The following is a 23,224-nucleotide window of genomic DNA, read 5'->3' on the forward strand; positions in this document are numbered from 1 at the left end:
TTCACAACTCAAAATCCAATTCAGGTATGTCTTCAAAATATTTGCATACTGGATTATTATTGGTCGTCTTTCTTGCATTTAATTACATAGTAAATTTGGATTGGGACTAAAAGTTGAGAAGCGTTTACTGCAACATGCTAATGTACATATCTATGCAAATATCTGTTCATTAATAAGAATTTCAGATGGGTAGATCCAATTCAGAAATCTAATTTTCGGTATTCCTGCTTCAATTCTAACAGAGCCTGCTCGTTCCACACCCTTAAAGGGACAGTTCATCAAAAAAATGAAAATTCTGTCATCATTTACTCACCCTCAAGTTGTTCTAAACCTGTATGAATTTCTTTCTTCTGCTGAACACAAAAGAATATATTTTGAAGAAAGTTTGTAACCAGGCTGCTTTGGGGGAACACTGACTTCCATAGTAGGAAAAAAAAATACTATGGAAGTCAATGGTGCCCCAGAACTGTTCAGTTTCCCACATTCTTCAAAATATCTTCCTTGATGATGACAGAATTTTCATTTTTGGGTGAACTATCCCTTCAAAAAGTATTTACGCATTCATATCCATCAGAGATCTGTCAGCGTTTTCTCTAATATATTGTATAATATATAATATTTATGTGTTTAATTTGTGAACAGCTGTTCGAAAAATGTTTTTGTTTACTCAGAACTAAAGCGTAAAACCTAAACTTAACCTAACTAAAACTTAGTATGCAAGCACTTGTATTTACTTCTGGAAATACAAATAATATAATTATAAAATCATTTACACTTGATTCTACTTAGATTCATTACATACATTTAGTCCCAAACCACACATTAAAAGAACATTTAACAACAACAAACATTTCACAAAAAAATTATTTATAGTGGTGATCATAAACTGTTGAAGTTGCGTTTATATGGTTTGTCAGATCAAGAAATCAGAAACTAAGATTGCGCTTTCCTCCACGAGCCATCATTTCCCAACTTACCTGGTTTGGCTACATTTCAGTTTCACTGGTTCATTAGCGTAATGTGTTTTTGGCTGGATTAAAGTTAGTAACTGTGTTATTATAGCAAAAACTCTAGCGCAGAACTGGGACACTGTAATGACTTGTGAGCTTAATGTGAAAAACACAGTGGTAAAAATGATATATCGCGACATCCCTGTTAACCAACTCCTGTTGTTGTGTCTCAGCAGTGAATGTAACAGGAACGTAAACTTGAATTAATGCTACACAGAGGAAGTGTGAACAAAAGTGGTGGTCTGATACACTTACACAGTTTCACCAGCACACTATCTAAAACAAGGCCAGTGGTAAAAACACATGCACACAAACACACACTGAAACTATCAGGTGAGGTTAACTGCACGCAACCTCAACACATGGACAGACTACAAAACGGCCGTATTGTGGTGAAGTCACGTTGACAAACACCAGCAAAAAAGCTCAAAAAAAAAAAGAGAACAAGCACTAAGTAGGACGACTACATCGGCGCATGAGCGGGAAGCTCAACTAAACATAGCAAATAATAAAACCAAAAATTAAAAAAACAAACAAAAAAAAAAACAACCTCAGCCACATCCAGCTCATCATCAAAGGCAATTAGCTGGAAGAGAAGAGCATACAGCAAAGTTAGTATTGAGAAGGAAGGAATCAGAGAACGCTCAGAGAACAATGTTCGTTAGTGACATAACACAAGATTATTGTGATTGTTATTTATTAGCATTAGCCTTGAAAGCATTAGTTGCTAATTACAAAAACGTATGATGTAAATGTGACCAAATCTTGCCATTTACAGTTAAAGACCACATGAATTCACTAGATGAGTGCAGTGCTCATTTCTTTGACATATAAAATTTAAGAAAAAAATTAAAAAGTAAAGTATAGTAAAATATAGAATATAAAATAAATTACATTACATTCTAAACCATTTAACTTTAAATTCTTACTGTTGGTTAATGGTTAACCAGTTAATTATGAGCATCCCTAGTCCAGACATGAAATAACAACCATAAAACTCTCATTTTGATTTCATGGGGTCTTTACAGCAGATGTTTTATATAGCCAAATTTACCATTATAACAAAATCTTGGGTGTTCAAATATGGTAGTGAGGTCAATTGGGTGTTAATTAATTTAATGCTAGCAAAATACTAGAAATGGAGAGAGGTTTTTATATTTGGATGAAACCCACATTAGTAAAATCAGCATGTTTTATTAAGTGTTAGAAGGACATAAACAGATGCATGTGTGTGTTTGTGTGCGATTATGTATATACAGTATAAAGGCTAATAAAAACAGCATGTCAGATGTGTAACTTGATTTTTGGCAGTACTGTGGAAAGACCTTTAAGGGCCTGTTGGGGGATTTTAATGGGTAATATGGACAAAAATACAGTAGCAGACGCCAAGGGATTCTTGTAATTTTTATCAAGATGTATAGATGTAGTTCTGTAGAAGAAGGTTTGTGTAAGTGGAAGGATATTTTTAATGCAATGCAGTGTGTGTGTGTGTTACCTTTTCCCCATAGCCGCGGTCTTTCGTCATCATTTCTCGAAGCGTCTGCAAAACTTTTATACACAAACGCTCCTCGTTCTCCTCTAAAAGTTGTTTAGTGTGTTTTATTAATCTGAAAGAGAAAAACAAAGTTTGTTTTAATAATGATAACATCCTCAAGGCATGATTCAGGATCTATCTATATGCTTTCATTGAAGGGATGCATGATATATCACCCTTAAATAAAATAAAATAAAAAAAATAAAAAATAAAATAAAATAGTAATTTAGTGCTGGAAAATATTAAAAAATGAAGTGAGGTAATAGTGATAAATGTGATATTTAGCAGATCTCAAATAATTTCTTTTGTACTTTAAATTAATGTTGTGATGCTTAGACTCACTTAGCATCTACAAAAATATCAGCTTTAAAATAAAAAAAAATAATGACCCCAAATTAATCCAGAAAGATTCTCCTTGTAATGCATATTCTGTAAATTGCTTCAGATAAAAGCGCTTGCTGATTGACTAAACTTCCCAATGTCAACAGAAACCTTATTCAAACTAAACAACTCTTGACTTACTGAATAAAACAACAAAGTAAATGAAACCAAATTGATCTGAGCTGTTGATAGACTGCCATTTCACATTGTAATGTAACTCCATTCCTGAATCAGCTAATCCTGCAGCTCAGGATTACTCCAACAGGAGCCATCACACGCAAACAAACACAGACGGCCGCGCAAACACACAGGTAATCCCATTTGCAGCTCTCGCAGACAGAGGAGTCTCTCACAGCACGAGGACACACACTGAGGACAGATGAAGGACAGTAAGCACTATTGTGTGACTGCATAATGCGGCCCATGTGTGGAAGAAACAATTATTTATTTTTCATACGCAAAGGCTTGAGGTTTAATTATAGGACTATGAATGCACTAGCTCTAATATAACTTGTTTTCACCAAATTTAGTGAAGGCAATGACACACTACTGTTCAAAAATCGGTAAGATTTTTAATGTTTGAAAGAAGTCTCTTATGCTCACGAAGTCTGCATTTATTTGATCAAAAATACAGTAAAAACAGTAATATTGAAAAATATTATTGCAATTTAAAATATTTTTTTTCTATTTAAATAAAATGTATTCCTGTGACAGCAAAGCTGAATATTCAGCAGCCATTACTTGAGTCTTCAGTGTCTCTACTGGTAAATGTCGGCAATAAAAATACACATATTTTATTCAAAAGGTATTAATAGTTTTTAATAGTAACAAGGTATTAATAATTTGACTTCTATTCAATATTTGTGTGTCCTATGTATTTTTATGCTTGATGGTCAAACTCACTAGGTCCATTTAACTGAATTGTATTTGTGATTCCAACATCATAAAATAAAATATTGGGAAAAAGGTGCTTCAAATCATCTTTCCTGTGTTTTATGTTACCCAATAAACCTGATTCACGGATATCACTGGCTCATTACATAAAAAGGAAGACTTTTATGACAGTTTTGGACTCTCATTCGGGAAGAGTGTTTTATGGTTTAATGTTAATGGGAAAAGGAAACGCACTTCGAGATGAAGCCTCCGCTCTCGCACTTCCGTCGGGCATCTGTGTTCTCAGGAAAGAGCAGCTCCGGGCGGTGCAGTACGTCCACCAACACCGAGAGCTCCGCTTGAACCAGGGGCCGCAGACGATCCTCCAGAGCAGACACTATGTCCTGACAAACACACAAAGTCACAAATACAATTATTTTGATCATGTACAACTAATAACTACAGTGATAACTATATTACACCAGCTGACGATATTGTTGGAATACAGAGTTTTTCCTTATTTTACACCTCGCTTTTAAATCGCTAAATCGCTAACCCATATAGCCGTGTGCATTTTACTTCCGAATTAGCGGCAATTCAGGGATGGCAATTGCTTGAATGGTGGGTTCATTATTATTCTTAATGAAAAACACAACAACTAGAAAAACAACAAATTCTTTGCAGGTTTTCTACTAGCATTGGGTTTAAATCCAAAATATTCCCAAATAGGCGTTTACATTTCGCTTTGAAAGCCAAATCTTCAGCCATCGTCTTGTCAGTCAGCTCCTCACTCTCATGATAAATGAAATCTGACTCCTGATAAATGAAGTATGATACACTACTGTTCAAAAGTTTGGGGTCAGTAAGATTTTTTTAAATGTTTCTGAAAGAACTCTCTTATGCTCAGCACCAAGGTCGAATTTATTTGATCAAAAATATGTTTAAATGCAGTAATATTGTGAAATATTATTACAATTTAAAATAACTGCTTCCAATTTTAATATATTTTAAAATGTAATTTATTTCTGTGATGCAAAGCTAAATTTTCAGCATCATTACTCCAGTCTTCTTTCTAATAAATCATTCTAATATGCTGATTTGCTGCTCAAGAAACATTTCTTATTATTATCAATGTTGAAAACAGTTGTGCTGCTTAATATTTTTACAGGAAAACCTGTACATTTTTTAGGACACTCTGATAAATAGAAAGTTCAAAAGAATTTTTTTTTAACAATGTAAACATCTTTACTGTCACTTTTGATCAATTTGATGCATCCTTACTGAATAAAAGTGTTAAAGAGAAGAAAAAAACCTTACTGACCCCAAACATTTATCGTATACATGGCGCTGTACAATCTCCTGTTTGTTACAAATATGAAAGGGGGAAAAATAATCCCATTTTCATAGATACAAATATATACCTTGTAAGACAAAAACAATGGCAAATACATTAGGTTTACTGAATATAATAATATTAACAACATTATATCTAACAACATATCCTTCATGCATTGTTAATATTAAATTTATATTATTTTGTTAATATAATTAATATTGTTATTATTATTAAACATTTAATAATACAATATTAACCCCTGGTTTCACAGACAAGGCTTAAGCCTAGTCCCAGATGTCTGATCTGTTTGAAAGCAACTTGCACTGATATATCTTAAAATATGTCTGTGTCATTGTTTTGTTTCAAGATGCACACCAGCAATGCTTTTTTCTAAGGAATATTCATAAAAAGCTACTTAAAGGCCCTAATTGAACTAAGGCCTAATCCTGGCTTAATCTAAGTGTTAATCTAAATGTTTTTTTCCTTTCATTTTTCCAACAAACAGGTGATTGTGTCGCTTGCAACATCATATATGAAATGAGCATATCTCTGTTTCTTTGTATGAAATTATGTCTTGTAGCCTATATCTTCTTGTATGGCACTAACAAGTGTGGTAAAAAAAAAAAAAAACATTTTTGGACTCAGGCCACTCATATTCTGAGCACCAAGGCTGAATCCAGCAGCCCTGAGGCACATAGCATAGACGTGAGCTGTGCAAACGTGTCTGAATACTCGCCAACTCACTCCACAGCTGCACAGGGGTGGAGACAGACGTGATGAAGCCATGGTTTACCGCAACTTGCTCACTCACCCTTTCCCTCCCACCCCCCGGCTGGATGACACCCTTCCACTGACCTCTATACCCCCTCATCAGTCTTCTGAGTAGAGTATGAAAGCAGTATTTTAAAACAAGAGGAAATGCATGTTTCTAACCACAACACAACCTTCTGATGACGAAGTGTCTTCAGCATTTCAACACTCACAAGTGTGTCGCACCTTTCAAAGAAAAAAACTGCTCTTCTTCTGTTAAACACGACAGCAGAGACTTCTTGATACCACTGGAAACTTATCAGCAAGTTGCTGTATCGGTTTTAATGTGGCCAAATGGGTCATCTGACAAAATGAGTGTCGTGTGAAGGGCTTGACATTAACACGTGTAACACAATCACTCCTACTACCCATTCTGGCAGGTTAAATTTTACATACAATAGCCTATAAAGATTTTTCAACTGTAGTCTTTTAAAAAGGAATCTGAAATAATAAACTAAGTGCAATGTAGTGTTGTCAAAAATATTGATTTGATACATATCCATACTGAAATATCTGAAATGCTTTCAATACTCATTTTCCGCAGAATAGATACATGATACCAGCTGCGCTTTCTCGCTCTCATCTCTCCGACAGCGAGACACACAAACCCGCCTCCCCTCAGTCACTCGCTTCATTCAGCGTGGGATTGTGCGTATTGCCCAAAATTTTACTCATTCCCGCAGATATTGTTCTCACACCCAAAGTGCGTGCACATAAAGCTGCCTCTCGGTACTAAATTGAGTACTTTTCTGCTGTTCATTGTGCTTAAACAGTCAAATACACACAAAATAATGAAAAATTTTGATCTTGGAGAGCATTCACATAAAAACACAGTCAGTTATGTTTTAATTGACCGTAAACAGTTGAGAAAGAAAACGCATGTGTAACAGTATAATGGATATGTGCATCAGGTCTTAAAGTGACAGCAGCCCAATATACGTGCTGCCAAAACATATATCAAAAATTTCTATATGGCATTTTTTCCCCATGGTATCAATGTCACAATCGTGGCCAGTAAAATTGCTGAGTGGCTAGTAACTTTGGAAAATCACTAGCCATAGTGGCAGGCGAGCAAAAAAGTTTATGTCAAGCCCTGGCCAAATTAGTGCTGCATTATCAAATATGCACATTTTCAGAGGGTTAGTTCACCCAAAAATGAAAATAATGTCATCTATTACTCACCCTCATGCCGTTCCACACCCGTAAGACCTTTGTTAATCATCGGAACACAAATTAAGATATTTTTGTTGAAATCCGATGGCTCAGTGAGGCCTGCATAGCCATCAATGACACTTTCTCCCTCAAGATCCATTAATGTACTAAAAACATATTTAAATCAGTTCATGCGAGTACAGTGGTTCAATATTAATATTATAAAGCGACGAGAATATTTTTGGTGCGCCAAAAAAAACAAAATAGTGACTTATATAGTGATAGCCGATTTTAAAACACTGCTTCATGAAGCTTCGGAGCATAATGAATCTTTTGTGTCGAATCAGTGATTCGGATCGTGTGTCAAATAGCCAAACTGCTGAAATCACGTGACTTTGGCGCTCCGAACCACTGAATCGACACAAAAGATTCATAACACTCTGAAGCTTCATGAAGCAGTGTTTTGAAATCGGCCATCACTATATAAGTCGTTATTTTTTTTGTGTGCACAAAAAATATTTTCGTCGCTATATAATATTAATATTGAACCACTGTACTCACATGAACTGATTTAAATATGTTTTTTAGTACATTTATAGATCTTGAGAGAGGAAGTGTCATTGCTGGCTATGCAGGCCTCACTGAGCCATTGGAATTCAACAAAAATATCTTAATTTGCGTTCCGAAGATTAACGAAGGTCTTACGGGTGTGAAACAGCATGAGGGTGAGTAATAAATGACATTATTTTCATTTTTGGGTGAACTAACCCTTTAAATAATTATTTTAAATGACTTTTTTAATGTAATTTATTTCCAAAAATAATTGGAAATAAAAGCTGTTATTAACATGTTATTAAAAAAGATTTGAAGTAGTGTCTCTAGGCTACTGGTATGCATCAAGCCTATTACAATCATATTTTAAACTATGCTAAAAAAAACAACAACAAAAAAACAATATTTAAAAAAAAAATAATAATACTGTACAATAAAAATAAACCATTTCATAAATAAAAATCTCCACTAAAAATAAGTCCTCTAATTTTTATCATGTATGTTGCAATTTTTAAATCATAAATGAAATGCTAATTAAAAAGTATATATATATATATATATATATATATATATATATATATATACACACACTTTTTAATTATCATTTCATTTATGATATATATATATTTATATTATTTTTGCTTCACATGTCGCAATTCAATTTTGTCGTCACTTAAAGGGATAGTTCATCTAAAAATGAAAATTCTGTCATCCTTTACTCAAACTCAAGTTGTTCCAAACCTGTATAAATTTCTTTCTTGTGCTGAACACAAAAGAAGATATTTTGAAGAATGTCAGTAACCAAACAGTTTTTGGTCCCCATTGACTTCCATAGTATTTTGTTTCTATACTATGGCAGTCAATGGGGACCAGCAACTGTTTTGTTTACCAACATTCTTCAAAAGATCATCATTTATGTTCAACAAAGGAAAAAAAAAATGAATACAGGTTTGGAACAACTTGAGGGTAAGTAAATAATTACAGAATTTTCATTTTTGGGTGAACTATCCATTTAAAGACAGGACTTGTCTAATAGAATGTTTACAATCTTACAGAAACCATCTTATCAAACTGGACAAGGCACCTGTTTCATAAAATGATCAATATATTATATGTGTGTGTGCTGGGGATCTTAGATCAGTGGTGGATCAATGCCAAAAAAACAACCGTTATCAGAATATTCCACCAGACTAAATTTCCCAGGCCCCACACCTCATCCTGACTCAACTTCCCCATAACAATGCACGTGAATTCCTGGAATGAGTTTCCCGTTTCCCCACCTCTTCAAATTCCATTTTGCAATGCGTCTGGAATATCATAGGTCAGGTAGTTATATGCCTGATTGACCAACCAACCAACCAAGTGTATGACCAAACAATGATGTGAAACAATGATGCTATTTTTAAGTTTATCTCAAAAAAATCCATTTTGATGCAATATTTAAAAACAAAAATACTACGTCAACTTCCTCATCGGCTGAGTCCGTGCCCTCACCTGCAGCCTCTCAATGATGTTCCTGTAATCTTTGGAAGTCGTGAGTGTCGAGTCCCTTCTGGATGCATTGCGAGCGGACATCCTCCAATTGAGGATGGTCTTCTGTACCACATTGTTGGACTTCACAAACAGGTTGTTGACCTGGCTGTCCAAATCCACCGGGATGGCGATCGCTCTGCTCTTGGCTAAATGAGACAGTTGAAAATACAACTATTACATGCACACTTCATGAATGGTGAAATAATTTTCTTAAGAGGCGGTCACACTACACTTTTTCATTCAATTGACTACCATTCATAAGCATACGAATGCTAGAGACTGGAAATGCAAGCTTATGCGAATAAGTTTCACATTTCGGTGCGTTCAGTGAAGTTCGGTGAAATCTGACCTGCAAATTCGTACGTGAAGAAGTGTGACAAATTGATAAGGCACAGCTTGACCTCTTGGCTGAATTAAAAGAATGTATAATTAAAAAAATCTCCAGTAAAGTTGTATAATTTTACTTTTTGGATTTATGATTATTTGTTATATGCTGAATTTACATTTATAAAAAAAGACGCCGCAGAGTGTGACGTCATATCACATCCGCTGCAGTGTCTGTAGAAATCTCAAAATCCAGTGTGACCGCAGCTTTATGCTTCAGTCAGGTTTTTATTTGAAACACAACAGAGAATGAATGTAGAGATAGATGAGAATGATGTTATCCTTTAGAGCTGTATGAGGTTCACTCCATGTGTGAACTTATGGAAAATTTGAATGGTCACGGTCAAATACTTACCCACATCAGACAAAACCTTAATGCAGCTCTCCACTGAGGCTTTTTGAGCAGGAACAAGCCAGTTGCAGTGGTAAACTCTGAAAACCCCCTGCAGGAGCTGCACAAACACAGGCTGCCTGGTCTGGAGAAGAAAAAAGAAAAAACAACACAGGGGAAAGGAGAAAGAAAAAGAGATATTGTAAAATGCTGAGGAAGAACAGATTTAATTTAGGCTTTTATTCACATATAAACATTCATCAACTCACACATTAGTTGTGTTAAACAGAAGCTCAAGCATGTTTGTTTGACATGCGAGAACCAGTGAGGTTCATTCTCGTGAGCTTCCACAACCACTCAATTCATATCGATTAGTTTTACGATCTCTTTATGCACTTTTTTAAGCATTAAAGTGTCAGTTGCGTAGCTGTCTATGGAGGGGCAGAAAGCTCTCAGATTTCATCAAAAAGATTTTCATTTGTGTTACGAAGATGAATGAAAGTCTTACAAGTTTAAAATGACATGAGGGTGAGTAATTAATGACAGAATTAAAATTTTTGGGTGAACTAACCCTTTAAAGGAATGTTCCAGGTTCAATACAAAAGCTCTATCGACAGCATCAGACTCAAATGACAATTGGTCAACACATTCTAGAGGAGTTTAGAGCAGAAATGTGCAGCTCATATGTTGGTTAAAGCACTTACTATACATTAATCATTCTATTAAAAATGTTTGTTTTTGAGCTTTATACTATAGTTTTAAATTAACAAACTTCTGGTTAAATGTTACCAACATAATTCTTGTGACTGCTGCATGTAAACAGTCCATTTCTGATATCTGGTTTCCATGTATCAACTACCGTTCAAAGAAATTAATACTTTCATTCTGAAAAGATGCATTAAACTGATTAAAAGTGACAGTAAAGACATTTATAAAGCTACAAAAGAAATGAAAAGAAAAGAAATGCTGTTCTTATGAACTTTCTATTCATCAAAGTATTCTAATAAAAATGTATCACAGTTCCCACAAAAATATTAAGTAGCACAACTGTTTTTAACATTGATAATAATGATAAATGTTTCTTGAGCAACAAATCAACATATTAGAATGATTTTTTTTTTTTTTTTTTCAAACGTCAAACTTTTGAATAGTAGTGTATATGGTCAAGAAAGGAGTTGAAAAAAGTTAGTAAGTGGCTAAGTTGGTACCATTACTGCACACACGACACACTGGGGGATTGGCTTCTGCGGTTTTCCTCAGCATGTTACAGATGCTATCGATAGATCTTAACTTGCATTGTGTCCGGCATATTTTTTTTAAGACAATCTACAAAAAAAAAAAATCCACCTACATTTGGGCATATTTCTATCATTTTTATTGTAGATAAAGGTTAAAAGGTTAACAGAAAATGATGCATAAACACCTCCAGTGACAGAAACTATTTAGCAACATGTCTTACCACCAACACAATGGGTGAGCTATGTGTAAAATGCGTAAAGCTAAGAGGAAGGACGACATGTTTACCATGTTACATTTGTGTGACTAGTTCCAACGCTTTCTAGACAACTACTCTAGTACGCACGAGGGGCTTAATTGTGAATTTAAAAAAAATAACACCACAGTGTCATCTAGTTTCCCACTCAGACAGGCTTACTAGAGAAGAGTCTAACCCAAACTACGTCACCACATTCCATGTGCAACCACTGTGAAGTCATTACAAAGTGGTACCTCAGTTATTTTGCCTAAAATGGAGGCCTGCCACAACAAAGAGAGATGTGAGAGATCAGAGAAGGAAGCTGTCATGAAGCAACACTTCCAGGAAAAACTGAATGGGGTGTAGGGTCTACACACGACATGGTATTAGGAGGTACTTCCTACTTTACGATGGCAGACTAAAGTAATATTAAAAAATAAATAAATATATCTATCTATCTGTCTGGATCTGAATTGGTCAAACTAACCCAGACATTTACAATGTTACAAAAGATTCATATTTCAAATAAATGCTGCTCTTTTGAACTTCACTGAACTTCTTTTGAACAATTCAACAGATAATCCTGAAGAAAAAAATGTATCACAGCTTCTATAAGACATTTTTCTTGAGCAGCAAATCAGCATATTAGAATGATTTCTGAAGGATCATGTGACACTGAAAACTGGAGTAATGAGGCTGAAAATTCAAGAATAAATAAAAAATAATACTATTATAGTTTTTATTAATATTTTGAATCATTTTTTATTTTTATATTTTCCATTTTCATTTTGATTTTGGTTATAGTTTTAGTCATTTTTTTTGCCATTTTTATTATTATTCTTTTTTTCATTTCTTTTTTCTTTAAATATGTCTATGCAGGTTTTACAATTTTTTATTTCATTTATAGTTTTAGTTTTATTTAGTTTAGTTTTGCCTTGGCAACTAGATGAAAAATGTTTTTTCATATTTTATTTTATTTCAAGTAACTGAATTTTTTATGGTTTTAGATTTAGTTAATAATATCCCTGATACGGTAAGGTTCAATTCTGACAAATATAGTTCTTTTATCAGTGCACATAGATGATAGTTTCATAACTACTGAAAAGTCAGACGTGCTACATGGCAAGATAGTCAATTGTGCTGTACTGTATTATTAATACAATCTCAATGGAAAGAAATCAGGTTTTCCAGGAAAAACTAAGCTATCGGCCTCCACAGCCACCAGCGCCCTACAAACATAACCCTACAAACATAAACACGCTATGTGTCTGCGGGCTAGATCAGCCCTAGTTTCTCATGTTGCGAAATGGAGATGTGGGAAGACTGCTCGTGTGGATGTGCAAGAGCATGAGAAGAATAGAGTTCTTGGAAAGCTCTGACCAGTGCGTCAGTCGCCAGTGGTCAGGCCGATTCTTTAGAAACCCACAAGTGTGATGAAACCGCCTGAATTTCTACAAATCCTATGGCTCTCACAAAGTGCACCAGCGGGCTAGGGCTAGATGAGAGGAGGGGCTTTTACAGATACTTACGTATATATGACGTGCCACCTAAGCCAGGAAGGAGTGAACAGGGTTAAGATATTATCTGGAGGGTTTATTTTCCATGTATGTAAGATAACAGTGAATTAACTTCAAAGAAATCAAACCGCTGTATGAACTGAAGATGCAAATGGTGGTGAACCAAAATTGAACTGAAACTGAAAGCAACATATACTTAACGTTTGCAAATAAAACAGTAGTATATACTGTTGTATTGGGGTCATTACCTGTAAACTAGTGCTCTGGTCGGAGAAAGGAGAGCTGAAAAATGTCGTCACAATACTCATTACGGTTTCGGTCACGTAGCTTTCTAACGTCGTGTCAGCATGTTTGCGGTCGCTTGTATTGTTGCAGACCTGGATGCAAAACAACCATAAAGAATAGACAGAATTATTGTGGGCTTGAGTCATTTGCTTCAGTAAGCACAGTCAGAACATACACTGATTCACCCCTTTCCTGCATCAATAAAGGTTCAGAAATCATATAAATAAAACATATTATACCACAAATAATGAATCACTCCTACTTGACTTTATAAAAAAAATCCCACAGGCATTTAAACAATGTTAGTGGAACGCTAGCTAGCAAGAGATTGGTACTTTTTGGTACTTTACACCTAAACGATTCATTGGGGTTGAGAAAAATCCCCAAAACGGCTTCCATTACCCTGCATATGTCAACCAGAAAGTTCTCAAAGAGCTTCCACATATGGTTGCTGGTGTAGATCTCCTTCATTTCGACCTCTGTGTCCACGTAGCAGTGGTTCAGGAAGTTGATATAAGCAATTTTAACCTAAAAAGAACAAAGAATATACACACAACTTATGATGAGTAAGTCACATTTTGGAGCTGCTTGATCTAGAGAGATGACATCATTTAGGCCAGTGGTTTTAAAGCAGGGTTCCGAGGCCCACTATTGGGCCTTAGCAGACTTTAAAGGGGCCACTGGATGACTTAAAATGGATTCATGGTGAGCATAAGAGACTTTGAAAAACCTTACTGATTCCAAGCTTTTGAAAGGTAGTGTTAATATAAAAAAAATGTATAAATATATATAAAATAAGTGATTTTTTGAAATCACATCTAATATGTTTATATATGCATTTATGTTCATTTGAGTATCACTTAATTTGCATGTCTCCAAATAATATTTTATGAATTACTCAGAATTAAAAAAAAAAGAACTGTAGCAAATGATCATGCTTTCACTTCCTAAGTATTTTTTGGGTAATGCATTTTCTGAGAAATAGCTTTTTTAGGGACATTAACAAAAAAATCTTGAGAATCAAGCACATTTTCCACACCTCATTACTCTGTTAAGTTTTAAATGTTTTATGCATTAAATAAAATTAATAAAAAAAATTATTCAGTTAATTTAAAGGGGACCTATTATACCCCTTTTCACAAAAAGTAATATAAGTCTCTGGTGTCCCCAGAATGTATCTGAAGTTTTAGCTCAAAATACACCACAGATCATTTATTATAGCTTGTCAAATTTGCCCCTATTTGGGTGTGAGCAAAAACACACCGTTTTTGTGTGTGTCCCTTTAAATGCAAATGAGCTGCTGTTACCGGCCCACTTTCCAAAAGAGGACGGAGCTTTAACAGCTTTTACTTCGGTTTCTCAACAACAACAAAGCTGGAGAATCTCACGCAGTCAAAATGAGGATTGTCAGTAACGGTGATCAGCCTTACATTGTTCAAACCGGAGTCGGACACTGATGGAGAGACTCAGGAAGAAGTTACAACTTTTAGAATGCAACTGGACGTTTCTGAATGGTTAGAGGATAAATTTATGTAGGATTCAACTCATCCACTAGCATGCGCCGTCATGCTAATCTTTTGTGCAAATCGAGCGTTGAATTGACCCTCGTTTGACCTTTTAGGTTTAATGCATTAAAACAGAATTAATAAAATGTAATTACAATTATTTATGTATGTATTTATTTATTATTTGTTTGTTTGTTTTATTTATTAAAATAATAATAATAATCATGGTACTCATTGCAGCTTATTCTGGCCAATAATCACCAGCTTACACAAGTAGAGTCCATCTAACCAACATGTAAAGTGATGATTCACATATTTTTTTATTTTAAAGTGCCATTTAAGGGAGGGTAAACAGATGATACCACAATAAAACGTTGAGGAAAAACATTCAAATGATGCAGCATTAAGCTATAGACCACCAACCTCAGGAATGCAGTCTTTGTGCGTGACCACACGGACAATATCATCCAACGGCAGCAAGGAGTTGCACTTGATCTCGGTGTAGACGTTTTTGCCCTCCGTGCAGACAGCCAGCAGCTCCACCAGGTGGATGTGGTACATGAGGGGGCTATTTTCATCCATCCGGTCACGCTCTGAACGCATCATCTGGACCAGGGTCTGGAAGGAGGCCCGGTCATTATAAAAGACCAACACATCCTCCCCAGAGTTCACCAACTGCAGAAAAAAGAGAGATTTAACATTAAATCACAGGAATAATTAACAAAACAAATAATTTCAGCACATCAGCCACCCACCTCGGCCATTACAATATCCTGGCATTTCTTGATAAACTTGTTCTCTGCCTTGACGATGGTCTGCAGGAACTTCAGGTACTGCACATGCCTGCCGTGGGTCTCTATGCAGTGGACGAAGTGCTGCACGACCCGCTCGTTCATCTCACTGCACAGCTGAAAGTTGTTCATGAATATGTGCTGCATCGTGATGGCCTCCAGTATCTACAGAAGATAAAAGAGACAAATCAGAAATTACCATTTAAAACCAAACACTCTAGCACCTTAGAAACAAAGGACTTTCATTCAGATTGAGCAAAAAGTGGTGTGTGTGGTGCTGAAACACCCCATTTCCTAAGAGTATGGTTTTCAATTTGGAAAGAACAACCATTAGGAAAACACAGAAGATCGAATGGGATCCTGTCTTGCCAATTTGATGTATATCTTCTTGGTTGTGAAAGGATACGTGAATAAAATACTTGCAACACTTAAATGCAACATGCTATATGTGTGTATTTAGGGCTTGACAAACTTTTTTGCCAATCAGTCTTTGGCTATTGGTTTTCCAAAGTTACTCAGCATTTTCACCGGCCACAATTTTGACCAATACCATGGGGAAAAACTGCCATATAGACATTTTTAATATTATCTTATAATTTGGCAATAGGTCTATTCGGCTGTTGTCACTTTAAGACCTGGTGCACGGATCCATTATACTGTTACACATGCGTTTTCTTTCTCAACTGTTTATTATAATTATTACAAACTATAATAATTATAAAATAAGAGATAGCCATAGAATCACCAAGAGTCTGATTTGACTGAAATGGTAATAGATAGTGTATATGAAGAATTTTTGATTAAATGTAATGGCATTTCATGATCCTTACAACACCAAAACAGCACAAATAACACATGGTAACATTAAAATACCGCAAAAATATGACTACAATTAGTCCAGTCATGATGTCATGATGAACTATGAATCATCGTCATGTTGCTTTTAAAATTTGTTTGAGATGTAGCAATATGGAAACTGAGAACACTCGTCATTGTCACCAGCCCCCACCCAACACTCATCCAGAGTGATGAAACACAATAGCTTTCTTGATGTGAGTCTGACTCTAAGATGGAGAGCTCACCCCAGGATTAAGGAACAGGTTGATGTGTTTGTGGAGCAGGGCCTGGTTCTGCTGGTTGCCTGCGCAGAAGTTCTGAAGAAACTCGTGAGCCAGTTTCATGATCTCTTGCATTCGGATGTCCTCACCCTGCGAAAATGTACATCACTGCTCATTGACACTTTTTTTCTATATATGTATGACTTTTTATTATATATATATATATATATATATATATATATAAAATTTATTGTAATTAAACAAAACATGTCGGGAATAGGATGCCTTGACAATAATTAATGATTCTTAAGGAAAGTAATAACTTGTCATTCCATTAGTGAGTCTGATTAATTTCAGTTTATTTCAGATAATAACTGCTCCAACTGATGTGTTTTTATTCACTACAAAGAACTGGCGTATAGGAGTAATTCATTCAAGAATCGAAACACACTGGGGTCACACAGCATGTTTTTGATTCACTAATAAGAACCAGTTCACAAGAGTCATTCCTTCAAGAAGCAGACTGCTTCAGTAGAGTTGCATGTTTTTGATTCACTCGAAAGATCTAAAATTTAAGAGTCATTCATTCAAGAATCGAAATACACTGGTCACACTGCATGTTTTTGATTCACTATCAATAATCAGTCCACAAGAATCATTCCTTCAAAAAGCAGACTGCTTCTGTCGAGTTGCATGTTTTTGATTCACTCAAAAGATCTTAAATTTAAGAGTCATTTATTCAAGAATCGAAATACACTGATCCCGCTGCATCTTTTTGATTCACTAAAAAAAATCAGGTCATAAGAATCATTAATTTAAGAATCAGATTAGACTGGTTAAGCTGCATCCTTTTCATTTATTTGAAAGATTCTGAAGAGTCAATGATTCAAGAATCGAAAGACACTGGTCGCTTTGCATGTTTTTGATTCACTAAAAAGTCATAAGAGTCACTAATTCAGGAATCAAATTACTCTGAATGCAGTATGTTTCATGCTGTAGATTCAGTAGCAGTGTTCAGTAGAATGGCTGAATAGCAGGTATTTCAGTATGATTTTCCATCCGCATTGGCTGAATAATGCACATTTGAGAAGCATTAACAGAAAATCATTCTGCGAGCGCCACACTCATTAGACTCGAGTACACTCATATAGGCCAGATTCATATACTGCACCTTCTCGTAAGGGATCTGCAGCAGCTCAAGCACCACTGAATGAGCTCCCATGTTCCTCAACAGCCTCTGCTGCTGTTTCTTACTCTTCCTCCCCGACGGTCCTTCCTGCACACACAGCTTGCTAAGACGCAGGAGGATCTAGAGAGAGAAAGAGACAGATGATGAGCTGAAGAGGATAAAATGAAGTGAAAAAACACTTTTTAATCAAAGCAGCTCCAACTGCAATAGCTGTTACATGTGGTGCTAATTGCATCAGCACTGGTTAATTTGATCTACTTTAGTTAAAGAGGCTACATAATTAGCTTTGCCAGTGTTTATGGTGCTTGGCTACATCGACAGACTGCTACCTTACACAGCTGAATGTGCACAAGCATGTGAATGACACCTTACCTCCTTCACGTCTCTGTAATTGTCACTGCCATTTCCATCTGTCTTTTTTTTATCTGAACCCGAGTCCCTCTACATAAAGAGCAGCAAACATACAAAGGTTAAACGAAGTAAGTGTGAATGTTTTATTCCATTCAAGTAACAAGGGTCACTATCTCTAAGGAAGACGGCCTTGAAGTTAAATAAATAAATAAATAAATAAAATGGTAATAGCAGGTTTAAAATATGTATAATAAGATTTTCCAACGGTTATTTATTTATACAGACAAGATATAAATTAAGCCTAGTCCTACAACGTGTCCTAACCAGATGCGACGACGCGGTGACACGCGATAAAAGGTAACTTTCCATGTTAATCAGTTTTTGTCCTAACTAGTTTCTACTTTTCTGCGACGTCGTGGCTGGAACAACAACACAAAGTATGGCAATGATAATCTCAGGTAATGTTTATGTGCTTTATTAAATGTTAAAAACGTGTAATGTGACTTTGAATATTATTTTGTGTCTTTTATAGCCATACTGAAAGCAAAAATGGACAATTCACCTCAGATCTTCAAAATAAATAAAAGGAAACAAGAACGTTCAAATTGTCAACTCACTGTGAACAGACAAGTGTATTCTATGACCAAGATTGTTTCAGTAACTCAGTATATTTTAATCATGTTAAAATGGTGTAATATTCATGAATTTGAATATGTAACGTACTTATCCATTTCGTTGCGAGTGCCGGGAGCTTGCCGAGAGAGCCCTGCAAACGCGCTCTTCTGATTGGCTGTGATTTTTGATTGACTTTATCGCGTTTCATAGTCACGTCGCGTTTGGACCTGGAATTAAATCGCATCGCGTCTGGTTAGGACACGGCGCCTTTGGACTGTTTTAACTGAAAGCAACTTGCACTGATGTCTTAAAACATGTCAGTGCCATTGTTTTGTCTCAAGACGCACACCAGTCATGTTTTTTTCTAAGGCACGTTTATAAAAGCTGTCCTAATTGCACTGAGGCCTAATCCTGGCTTAATCTAAGCCCTGTCTGTGAAACCAGGCCAATTAATAGGCCCAGTTTTTAATTATAAGAAAAAAGTAACAATTAGCTTTTTTGTTTACTCTGATGAATAAATGTGAGTGCCACCAAGCTGCAAAATATATATATTATATATATATATATATATATATATATATTTTTTTTTTTTTCAAAATAATTCCATCAAATGATTTACCCAGGTATTTAATTATACAAATGCTTGATGAGTTTTTGATATCATTACTTAGACCAAACTGATGAATAATTACATCAAGAGAAGGTCCGCGATCTTTAGGGAAGTGATCTCAAACTAATTATTGTTAAAAAAAAAAAAAAAATGCATTAAACAAAAATTCAAGAAAAGTTAAAAAGCTAAAATAAAACTTAAATAAAAAAAATATTTAACATTATTCTTATGAATAGCTTTGCAATAAATAAATTCCTAAAGAATTGCCAATGCACTAACATTCAGTGTTGTTGTTGCTGTTTTTGTTGTTGTTGTTTTTTAATAAATTAATACTTTTATACAGCAAGGATGCATTCATTTGGTCAAAAGTGACAAAGACATTCATAATGTTACAAAACATTTCGGTTTCAAATAAATGCAGTTCGTTTGAACTTTTTATTCATCAAAAAATCCTGAAAAAAATCATGGTTTCCACAAAAATATTAAGCAACACAACGGTTTTCAAAAAAAATTCTTAAGCAGCAAATCAGCCGATTAGAATGATTTCTGAAGGATCATGTGACACTGAAGACTGGAGTAATGATGCTGAAAATTCAGCTTTGCATCACAGGAATACATTACATTTTAAAAACAGTTATTTTGAATTGTAATACTATTTCACAATATTACAGTTTTTACTTTATTTTTGATCAAATAAATGCAGCCTTGGTGAGCAAAAGAGACAAAAACATTACAAATCCTTCCGAGCCCACTTTTAAATGGTAGTGTACATTTATGCGGCAATATACAGGATATTAGAGGCCAGGCAACCCTCAATTTCAGGGAGTCTCTGCTCTGTTTTTATATCCACCAAGGGGTTCTTTGACTACAAAAGACCCCTGCCTTAAATAATAAATGTTACCACCTTCTTTTTGTGGTCAGACTCTGCCGGCAGACCGTCCCCTGCATCCATGCCTTCATCACCCTGTCGCTTGTACACCCAGAGCTCAGATTTTTCCACATTAGATCGCAGCTGGTCAAGGTCCGATTTGATCTGCTTGTAGTTGTCTACGTCCTGACTGGTCACTAGAAGCTGAACCTACAGAGAAAAAAGCAACATGAAAAATAGAAATTAAATTATGCATTAAAACAGTGGTTCTCAACCGGTGGGGCACGCCCCCCCGGGGGGGGCGCGAGTAGGCTACAGGATGGGAGGAAAAAAAACCTGAAAAAAAAAAATAAAAATTTTGCAAATTTTTTTATCACTAAACTACTGTCATAAAAAGTTATAGTTTTGTATATACATAACTCCTGAATAAAATTAAAATGTGTTTGGACTGATTTAAAAAAAAAAAAAAGTTTTGAACAAATTTGATTGGTTTGTCGATAGTGAGCGCAAATGCAGGTGATAAGCGGTTTTATTAAGCAAGTCATTGAGTCGTTCATTCACGATTCGTTCAAACGGCCGATTCATCAAGAATGAGACAGATGTTTGTGAATGGGTCATTGAATCTTTGACTCAAACGATTTGTTCAAAACACTGAATCATTCAAAACACGATTGAGTGTTGCTGTGAGATGCGCTATGAGGTGATCTTTGTTTGGATTCATCGGATCTATTTTCGCTGCTAAAATAGACCAAAACAGTCATTATTTCGTCTAAAATGTAAGTAACTTAATATTATTAACTTGTTTGCTGAACTGTCATATCAGTGTCACATTTTCAATCGCGAGGTGATGGTAAATTAAGTGATGGACAATTGTCAGCTCTCTTGGTCGTGAGGTCGTGTGATGTATGTTGCTGAACTGTATTCAAATGTTATAAATATAAAAACACCACATTTTGAAATTTAACTGCAGTATGTCAGTTAAGTTTATTTGTGTGTGCTGCGCTCATAGACTTTAGAAAACGGCGCTCATTTGTTTGATTTCTCCTCGAGAAGCTGCAAGCCTCAAAAGTTTAAGGTCCTTGCACCCTGACTGAGTCCGAAACTGTCGTATTCGTTTTTTCATATTCGTCATTTGGTGGCTCTCAATTGTCAAAAACACCCCTCAAAATATTTGCTACGGATGCGAAAAATGCAGAAAATCGAACCATCCGAATTAATTTTTATGACGGACGGAAGTTTCAGAGGCTGCAAACGTATAAAAACTGAGGTCGTATTTAGTGTTTTTTATATATATATATATATATATATATATATATATATATATATGAACGAATAAACTAGTCAGAATATAGGCTACAGTTAAAGCTTTCCTTTACCTGCAAGCTTCTGTAAAAAATGCAGATGATGCCTGCTATTAGGCCTAGTAATAATAACAATAATAAAGCATAAATTAATATCAGAGGTCTGGTGCCAATTCCCAATTATAGCAATATCCTAGTAATGATAATAGGCCTACTGATGATAACAATATTAATAATAACAACAATGAAGCATGTAACCTCATATAATTATATAGCAATAGCCTAGTAATGATGAAAGGCCTACTACTACTCATTATTATTATTATTATTATTATTATTCTAATAATAACGTTTGCAAGCTCACATTAGAAGTCTGGTGCTACTGCCAATTATAACAATAGCCTAGTAATGATAATAGGCCTACCTACCGCTACTGATGATAATAATAATAATAATAATAATAATAATAATAACAACAATAATAATAATAATAATGTGGGCCGAAAAATAATAGCCTAGGGCTATCTATCTATCTATCTATCTATATATCTATCTATCTGGTGTGTGGGTTGGGGGGGTTGACTGGGGCCCCAACTGCAATGAACCAGCTTTGGGGGGGCCCAGCTTGCAAAAGGTTGAGAACCCCTGCATTAAAACATCAACCAATAGAAATGGTCTAAACAAAACTTACAAAACTAGTCAGCTGGAGTCATTGTTTTAAATACCTGTTTGAAAGCCATAAGCACTTCTTGTCTCTGACTGAAGTGCCTGAAGAGCAGATGTAGCGCTCCAGACACAAGCGGTGGATAGTCATGCATGGTAAGGTGCAGCAGAACCCTCAAAAATGTTCTGCCACCATGGTCATCAAGATCCAGAGGTGTGTTCTCCTCACTGAGTTCAGAAAAAATGGTTACATACAGTACTTGTGAACTCTTACAAAGATTTTTGCACCTTCTCATTCAAGAAATGAATCCTTACCTTCCACCAAAGATTCCTTCTGCTTGCTCTTCAATGTTCTCAAAGTCCAGAGCTGTGAAACGAACAAAAACACTCTCATAATCTTTAGAGTAACTCATAGGTAATAGTGATTGGGGAATGCTGTATACCTGGGATACTGTTGGGCCCGTCTGCATTTGCAGCTGGCGTTGCATCCGTTTGCATGTTGCTCTCGTCAAACTCTCGTTTGAAGATGCACAACAAGCAGGAGATCCTGTAGTCCAGTCGTACATTTAGAATAAACTAAACAACAACAACAAAAACACAAGGTTCAGTATTTTAACCAGCTTTGTTGAATGGTGAAAATGGTGAAGCTAACTGGTTCCTCAGATTGGATATAATGATATATTGCTTATTTTCAAAGGGCTAAATAAAATAAAATAAAATTTAGGCTAAAAGGCTTGCAAAATAAAATAGAATAAATATTAAAATAAAACCTCTGCTACGTAGTACACAATGACATGATGTACTATGCGTTATAACGTTGGACATAGTGTAGTACATCAGTGGCGTAGCGTAGAACGTCATGGCATTGTGTACTACATCATGGAAGTTAACGCTTTTTAGATGTAAGTCGAATGTGTATGGCTGTCACGTTGGAAGTTCATTATTTTACTTTATAGAGTTTTAAATAAGGATATTTGTCTTACACAAACGCACTGATTCACTTCAGAAGGCCTTTATTAACCCCCGGACCCACATTGATTATGTTTTAATGAACGGTGGATGTACTTTTTTGGGCTTCAAAATCTCATCCTCCAATATTAA

The 23,224-nt window shown here is 35.4% G+C and overlaps 1 protein-coding gene across 12 annotated transcripts in view; it reads right to left on the reverse strand.

The window, feature by feature from the left end:
- Positions 1 to 23,224, reverse strand: part of itpr1b (inositol 1,4,5-trisphosphate receptor, type 1b) — a 142,113-nt gene that overhangs the window by 70,225 nt on the left and 48,664 nt on the right. For 6 of the 12 annotated variants that reach the window (XM_051912918.1, XM_051912913.1, XM_051912916.1 and 3 more), the window contains exons 25-40: positions 22,567 to 22,699; positions 22,439 to 22,490; positions 22,186 to 22,351; positions 20,196 to 20,369; positions 18,088 to 18,156; positions 17,698 to 17,835; positions 16,551 to 16,676; positions 15,433 to 15,633; positions 15,101 to 15,352; positions 13,575 to 13,700; positions 13,136 to 13,264; positions 9,921 to 10,041; positions 9,143 to 9,327; positions 4,054 to 4,202; positions 2,506 to 2,617; positions 1,561 to 1,596 (exon numbers count right to left, since the gene is read on the reverse strand). In XM_051912918.1, coding sequence (XP_051768878.1) covers positions 1,561 to 1,596; positions 2,506 to 2,617; positions 4,054 to 4,202; positions 9,143 to 9,327; positions 9,921 to 10,041; positions 13,136 to 13,264; positions 13,575 to 13,700; positions 15,101 to 15,352; positions 15,433 to 15,633; positions 16,551 to 16,676; positions 17,698 to 17,835; positions 18,088 to 18,156; positions 20,196 to 20,369; positions 22,186 to 22,351; positions 22,439 to 22,490; positions 22,567 to 22,699 — 2,169 coding nt within the window. The remainder of the gene's footprint in view (positions 1 to 1,560; positions 1,597 to 2,505; positions 2,618 to 4,053; positions 4,203 to 9,142; positions 9,328 to 9,920; positions 10,042 to 13,135; positions 13,265 to 13,574; positions 13,701 to 15,100; positions 15,353 to 15,432; positions 15,634 to 16,550; positions 16,677 to 17,697; positions 17,836 to 18,087; positions 18,157 to 20,195; positions 20,370 to 22,185; positions 22,352 to 22,438; positions 22,491 to 22,566; positions 22,700 to 23,224) is intronic. The other 6 variants (XM_051912919.1, XM_051912917.1, XM_051912915.1 and 3 more) reach the window with 1 other exon arrangement.

This window comes from Ctenopharyngodon idella, chromosome 11 (assembly GCF_019924925.1).
Source record: "Ctenopharyngodon idella isolate HZGC_01 chromosome 11, HZGC01, whole genome shotgun sequence".
Taxonomy (NCBI): domain Eukaryota; kingdom Metazoa; phylum Chordata; class Actinopteri; order Cypriniformes; family Xenocyprididae; genus Ctenopharyngodon; species Ctenopharyngodon idella.